Below are 7,863 nucleotides of genomic sequence, written 5' to 3'. Positions count from 1 at the left end.
CAGAAGGTAATACACTGAGTTGGCTCCAGGACAGACTTACCCAAATTTGTGACAAACCCAACATGGGCAATGAAGTCTGTCGCTGTGATGGCATCTTGCCTACATCGATCACTACTGTCTGCAAAAATCAGCATATCATCTAAATAAATAATCAACCTGATGCCTCTACGTCTTAGGTGCGAAACCACCACCTTAAGAAGCTTCGTAAACACAAGTGGGGCGCTCGAAACGCCAAACGGTAAACAAACGAACGAGAAAAACTTGTTCTTCCACGCAAACGTAAGAAAACGGTGATGATTCGGGTGGATGGCTACTGTAAAGTACGCATCAGTGAGGTCTATTTTGCAAAAAAAATCACCTGGACGAACTAACTCTCTGACCATACCCAGGCTTTCCATTTTGAACTTTGGAACAAAAAGACACCTATTAAGAGGTCTAAGATTGATAACTGGCCGAAGCCCGCCTGTTTTCTTGGGCACTGTAAACAGTCTAGAAATAAACAAATCAGAACTGAAGGGAACCTCTTGAATTGCCCCTTTATCCAACATAGAAGCAATCTCAGAATCAATAGCCAAATCTTGCTCCCGTGTCATAGCACGGGTCCAAGGAATACTAGTTTGCACTGGCGGCGATCGTTTGAACGGCAACCTATACCCCTTAACTATATCCAGAATAACTTGGTCTGAAGTTAGCTTGCGCCAAACTGGCAAAAAAAACTTTAAACGCCCTCCATGAGGGAGGGGATTCGGCAAAGGATGGGGTACAGGTTGAAGTGCAGGCAATCGCCGGCGTAAAAGCTGATGTAAACAAGACTGGGAGACACTACTTAGATTTCTTCCCGTCTCCTGATTGATTGGAGGTGCGGGAATACTGCGAACCCCAGTAGAACTTAGAGTTGGAGTTTCCTCCTGACTGGCGAGAGGGGGGAGGGCGGAACTTCCGATTGCCGCGAAAGCCACCCCTGCCCCTCGAGGTAGAAGCGCTCGAAGCGCCTCGCCCCCGCTGGGACGACTGCTTTGGTTTCAAAGTATCAACTAAGGCTTTCTTGCCTGAAGCCAATTCTCTAGCTTTAGAGCCCAAATCATTCCTCAATAACTGAGTAGGGTCATCAGGAATCAAACCAAACAAATCCTTAGCCGTAGACTGATAGGAAACTTCCGCTAGAGATGATCTACGAACGTCAGCGATCTTCGAGTGAGCTGAGCCTAAGAGCCAAACAGCAGTAGCTGCACAGTCCTGCATAATATCTCTATCAGGCTCAGAAATCTCGCCGTTACATTCTTTCAACATCTGCCAAAGATTCAAAACTGGTGCCACTACATGCAACAACTTAGTATGAACCGAAGCTAGATTTCTATCGACCTGAAGAGCCGACTTACCTTTGTAAAAGTCGATCGACTTGATCATCTCTTTAGCGGCTGAATCTAACTCAGGCACCGACAGCTCTTTCGGAGCATTAGAGGGCAGCAAATACTTGTTTTGCCAGTGCGTCAAGGACTCTGTCTTGCGCTCTTTCTTTAAGTCGAAATAATCTGCGGCAAACCGCACCACGGACTGCCGGGCAGTCCACACTTTTTCCGGGGCGGCCGGCTCACGGTCGAACGGTACAAAAGACATATCGCTCGCCGCCGAACATGTTGACTCATCGCCGCTGTCAAAACGCGACCTCTTCGAGGGGGTAACTTCGGACTCAAGCTCAGAAGGGGCGCCTAAATGCCTCTTTGCGCCGACTGAAGCGGCGATAGACCCTAAGATCTCTTTAACTCCTTTGAATTCTTCAGACATTAACCCAAACGCTACGCGAAGAGAGTTTTGGTCTTGCTGGATGACGTTGACCCCGAGAAGGTCTCTCAATTCGCCCAAATCTCCCGGCCATTCCGGCGTACGCACAGGAGACTTATCTCCGTTCGGCTCCCGAGGAAGACGAGGACTCTTCTGCCCCTCTAGCAGTAGCTCTTTTTGCCCGCTACTCTCCGGGTCCTCCGTGGAACGGCCGTCCGCAAGCGCGCCGTCTCCACGTTCGTGTCCGGGGGGGAGGGGGGCGCTGACAAGTTCGCGCTTGTCCCCGATACCACGTGGTGACGAAGAACTCGATTTCCTACGTGAAAACTCCTCGCGAGCGCGTTTATCACTAGAAGAATGCCTACTGGACGAACTATGAGAACCATGAGACCCTTTACGTCTCCTACTATCCTTTTTTGAATCACTCATAGCGCTAGAAAACGAAGAAATATACTGGGAACACAAGAGCTCGGAGAGCGTGACCACTTTCCACAGCGAAACTTCAAAAACTGACGTCATCACTCACGGGAACACAGGAAGTGGGAGGAGCCTCCTTTCACTTCCGACTGTTTACTTCGAAAGAGCTTGGAGAGCATGCCGCGCACAAGCGACATGCTAATTAAGGACCATGGCTGATATGGACGAAGACAACTAGCATTTGGAATCATAACTGCAGTACACTGGTGCAATAGCTGCTGCAATAATATTTTGAACTGCCAGTCGGCGCTTTTGAATAGTCAATAGTTTAACTGTCCTTGGTGCTGAAGCAGTTCGACACAACATTGTTTCACATATAACATTTGACGATTCACATTAAAAATTGTTTACATTTATTAATAAAAAGCAATCACCTTTTGGGCTTCTCCTGGTCGGATTCATATTATATCACATTTTCGTGGCATTTTGCTGTTAATTCAAATAATTTCCACAATAATGCACTTTGTTGTGTCCGGAACACATGGAAGACCTCACAATGCCCGGTTGTGGGGTCAACAATCTAGAGGTCATTGACCTGGGACTGGGTCCATCCTGTTCAAACTCCAGTTACACTCAAGTAAAATATGACTCTTCTTTGGTTCTATAGCCTACAATGAGTGTTAGTTTATATTTGTGTGTTTATATATGTGTGTGTATGTGTTATGAGTGTATGTGTTTGTGTGTGTGTCTGTGTACATATATGTGTGTGTGTGTGTGTGTATGCCTGTGTATGTTCTTGCTGGTACCTCAGGTGGTACTGAATACACCATATTGTATTCTACATATGTTAGTCACCCCGCGCGTACTGTTAATTTCAGCATGATACTATACTTCTTGATAAAGTTTGTATCATAGAATGAAAATGAGAATCCCCCATCATAAGCATATACCACTATTGAAATATATTGGAATCCATTCCTCTATAGAAGCATTCGGTAAAACCTGATAAATAGATGATAACCTTTGAAGATATTCAAAATTAAACAGTCCTTCCCCGTCGGCACACCGTACTCTGTGTACCCTTATGTACCTGTTGATGAAGGTTAGGCATCACAAAATAAGATAAGCCAAATAGTAGGCTAGGTACTCAAGCAACAGTTCCAATCATGTAACCCGTAACATTGAGTGGCCTTCAGGCCTTGTTACGTGGTGACCATTGAGTAAAAAAAAAAAAAAAACTGGATATGAGTTCGGAAACGGTCGAACGTAAAAAGCAAAGGGCACAATCCGCCGTACGTGCCAAAACGTGAGCAATATTTTGGGATCCGTAAGTGGTACAGAGGGTACAGAACCAAGCTGCCCGATTCTGTACAAACAACTACAACAGGGATGCTAGTGTTACCAAAATGAAAACAGATCTACAGTGGACATCACTTGAAGACAGAAGGAAAATGTCCAGACTTTGCATGATGTACAAAATGACCAATAAGCTGGTGGACGTACCGACTGATAAGTATCTAATACCAGCTCAAAAAAGAACAAGAAACAGCCATGACTTCAAGTACCAGAGTTTCCAAGCTAGGATTGATGTGTTCAAAAATTCGTATTTTCCCAGAACTATCGTAGATTGGAATTTGTTATCACCAAGTACAGTAGGGGCATCTTCTCTGGATAGTTTTAAAGAACGCTTGCAGTTAGATGTGCAAAAGTTAGGTGTGACGGATCGTTCAGTGTAATATAACCAGCTGCTGCCGCGCCGCGTGCCTGCGAAGCTGGTGTGTTACGCCGAATGGCGGTTATACCGGCTATATAGATACAGATACAGATACAGATGGTAAGTACCGCCTCCATACAAACTCGTAAAAAACGACGGATTTTGGAGCACGCAGACACACAGTAGAACTTCAACTGCAGGCAAAACTTTGAGTGCCGGATTCGCCCCCCGTACGTGCCATTACGGGCGATATGATAGCGAGCATGGGCTAGTATGACCTGTCTTGTGCAACCTGACCGTTTTCAGAAAAACATGGCGGCCATGGCCTCCCAAAATGGTACGGAAAAATTGCATGTACGGCGGGTTGTGCCTTTAGCTTAAGTTAGCTTCCGACAAAAGATAGTGGATGCTATCTGAAATGGTTGACCTTTTCCAAAATCATATCCACTGTTTTCTGTGTCACTGTTAGTTGGCATCCTTATAAACAGTGAGACCAGGCAGGTAGATCCGTGCCACAGGGCTCATGGGGACGCCTGACGAGTAGGGATTGTATGGCAGGGTTGCCTTTAAGTCTTTCCAAGCATCTGCAGACCTGTCATACACATATACGAGATGGTCTTCTTTCTCATCTGTGTCAACGATATAGGGTTCTAACCATACGTGCAGCTGGTTGTCCAGTATAAAAAGACTGGGAGCTGTGATAACAGGGCGTTCTCCTGGGTCTAGGTTCGGCCAACCTTGTAGTACCTGCCAGCGGTCAGACTCTGTGTCGTACACCATGGTCTTGGTGAACTGTCTGTCTGTGCAGAAGATCTCTGTTCCCAGTGACACGGCTGTGCAGACGTCAGGCATAAATTTCGGTGGAGTCCGCTTGCACCAGCGGTCCTGGCTTGGGTCGTAACGATACATGTCTGTGTTCATGATCAAATAGAAATGGGGACCACATGACACAGGCAGATATTCAGACATTATCACTTCACTGCCAAGTTCCAGCTTTGAACACTTCTGCCACTCATCCATGTACCAGTTGTACTTCGTCATCTGGACCCATACACTTGCACTATCGTTCTTCACCGTCCATCCTTCCGAAAACAAATATAACACCCCATCTACTTCTACCAGGCGATGGCTGTGGACTGTTTTAGGCCAACGCACAGGGGGTAAACCAGCAGGCTGCCACACATTACCTACATTGTTGAACTCTAACACAGTCACCTGACTAAAATCCGACACCTCCCTCGCCAGGATGTAGATATCGTTGTCACTGGTAACTGTTATAGTTCTTTGGGCCAACGAGAGGGCTTCTTTAGGATAGCTGCACTTGATGTATTTCCCTGCCCGTGGATTCCAAAACAGCATTCGTTGCTCTCCAGGCTTGAGATCCGAAATGTCCCTGGAGGACAGAATAATCAATAATAAAACTGTCGATAGAAATCGACGGCAAATTTACAACAGAATATTAAGCAAGCGAGAAACATTCTCCTATATCCAACAGAGAAACGGCCTGTCTGGATGTGCCCTGCTTCCGCAACCGTCACCCTTAGTTCCTGATTGCCCTGCTTATGGATATTAATGAGCTATTAAGCTAAAAGGCCTATTCTCTGATTGGCTGACGGCTGGTTTGTGGCGAAGCCCACAGAAACTAGGAGTGACGGTTGGGAAAGCAGGGTACATCCGGACAGGCGTTTTCGCCGTTGGATGTCCCTGCGTGCAGCTAGGAGGATGGCAAGAAATTACAGAAAACAAGCTGATGTTTACTCTTGTAGGTCTAATCTTGCCGATTGGTAGGTATGGTGCCACAATGAAGGTAGCCGAGGAGTTACAAAAACATTTGCAGGGTAAACATGTTACTTTGCAATGATCAACCAAATGAATGTTGATGAGACCATTTAAAGAACACAGAGAGGCCATGCAAGTACACCCTACACTGTGACACAAAAGTCCTACACATGGTTCATGAAGGTAGAGAAACTGTGTGAACAACTATTCTCTGTTGGCTGATGTCCTCGACTACAGAAAGTTGTTCTGGAATCATTATTACTTATTACGTGCCATTTGTCCTTTTGGGAAGGAGTGTGTGTGTGTGTGGGGGGGGTTCTTATTCACAACATTCAGTGGAATAATCAGAAGAGCAAAATAAGAAAAAAAAATAGATGTTTGAATCAGTTGCATTTAGACTATTCACATGAATGTCACTGTACACATATATATGGGACACTCATGATGTGCGATTGTATTGTGTTACTACCAGTAATTGTTGCAGTGACAAGAAGAATATGTTTGCATACTCTGGGAAAATCATGGCCATTTCCTGTGTGTCCATCCCAATTCTCCTCTTCTCATTGGCGGTCTCCTTTACCACATTCCTGATGGCAGATCTCCCAGGATCCTCCCTGACCAGAGGGTGATCCAAGATGGCCACCATGTTGTACGGGGTCAGCAGGTTGAAGCGGATGTGAGGGAGGATGCTTGGTAAGTGGTGCAGTTTGTTGGGTACAGGTAGGGGTCATTGACATTAACCCTATCCAGACTGGGCTTTTTGGGCATTCCCTGGACACTGGGGTCTTGGACTCATTCGCCCCCCCCCCCCCCCCCCATTCGTATTTTCAAAACGGCTTACTGTACGATCACCAAATTTGCTAAAACGGGGAATTCCCATAATACCTAAATATCTCACTAAAAAAGTTACCAATAGAGGCTTCTTATCAATATTTACGTGTTATAGGACTTATATATCAGTAACTAATATATAGGTATATCAATTTAGTGAATCAATTCATAAAACAGAGATCCTTTTTGGTCATGTTATACCAATTGTAACACCCACCTGTCCTCCCTGCTGTGCTGCACCCATCTCACCACAGCCTCCCACACTGTTGTCTCCTCTTTAACATCCAGCTCATCATGTCTGATGATCTCAATCAGCTGATTCACACTCAGGCTGTAGAAATCTTCTCTGGAGGCAACCTATGGAGGTGCGGAGTACATTTAACATGTACGTGTACATTGTAAAATAAAGCGCTTACCAACAAGCTTTCGATCAGTCCTCTGAATCCTACGTGAGGTGAAACTAGCTGCGCTCTCAGAACCAGGTTTCTAGAGCATAGACGGCCCAGCTCAGTCAAAACATCGGTGGTATCGCAACACATACAACACACTCTGTGGATTTCGACAAGGTGAAGATACTTGATTCCGAACAGGATTACTTTCTCCGGGGAGTGAAAGAGGCTATCTACATCAGAGCCCATCAACCTTCCCTCAACAGAGACCGGGGCCGGAACCGACTGTCAAGCACCTTTGACCCTTTACTGACGTCACACTTCCGTTCCGGAATTGCGACTTAGGTTTTGGGTCATTACAACTTGAGAAGGAGCAGAGGACTGATCGAAAGCTTGTTTGTAAGCGCTTTATTTTGTGTACGGATATAAAGTCTTAAAAATTGTATCATTAAAGTTCGTTGTCTCATTACGATATCATCAATACGTCACATGGAATCTGTTATTTCACATTGCCACATTGAACAGACCAACCTTGGGAAAGTGCCTACAGATGTACTTCAGACATCGCTTTAGGACATTGTCCATAGAAAAGACATCAGCAAACATGTAGAGGTCCACACAGGTGGAGCGCTGTACGTTCATGGCCATGTAGCTGCTGCAGGTGTCTCTCACATTGTCCAGTTGGAGGAGGTCGGCTGCCTGGTACAGGGGCTGCACTTTGTCCAGGAACACATGGAGGGTTGCCGAGTAGATGTAACTCAGGATCTCCCCAAAAATGTCTGATTCCAAACCCTTGAGAAGAATAACAATAATGTTTCACATCTGCCAATGAAATAGCAGTAATAAAAGCAACTGGAAAGATTTCGGAAACCGATGTTTTAGGTAGTATCATCATGATTATGACTTTCCTCAGTGACACTACGACAGTAAAGTCTGTTGAAAATATTTAGT

The 7,863-nt window shown here is 45.5% G+C and overlaps 1 protein-coding gene across 2 annotated transcripts in view; it reads right to left on the bottom strand.

Moving 5' to 3' along the window:
• Positions 1-4,337: 4,337 nt before the first annotated feature.
• Positions 4,338-7,863, bottom strand: part of LOC118409512 (kelch repeat and BTB domain-containing protein 8-like) — a 4,324-nt gene continuing 798 nt past the window's right edge. The window contains exons 2-5 of one of the 2 annotated variants that reach the window (XM_035810580.1): positions 7,585-7,704; positions 6,741-6,880; positions 6,202-6,399; positions 4,338-5,306 (exon numbers count right to left, since the gene is read on the bottom strand). In XM_035810580.1, coding sequence (XP_035666473.1) covers positions 4,379-5,306; positions 6,202-6,399; positions 6,741-6,880; positions 7,585-7,704 — 1,386 coding nt within the window. In that variant the 3' untranslated portion in view covers positions 4,338-4,378. Of the gene's footprint in view, positions 5,307-6,201; positions 6,400-6,740; positions 6,881-7,443; positions 7,705-7,863 lie in introns of both variants that reach the window. The other variant, XM_035810579.1, reaches the window with a different exon arrangement.

This window comes from Branchiostoma floridae, chromosome 2 (genome assembly GCF_000003815.2).
Source record: "Branchiostoma floridae strain S238N-H82 chromosome 2, Bfl_VNyyK, whole genome shotgun sequence".
NCBI classification, from domain to species: domain Eukaryota; kingdom Metazoa; phylum Chordata; class Leptocardii; order Amphioxiformes; family Branchiostomatidae; genus Branchiostoma; species Branchiostoma floridae.
The sequence above is the reverse complement of the archived record's forward strand: the minus strand, read 5'-3'. Positions and strand labels throughout refer to the sequence as shown.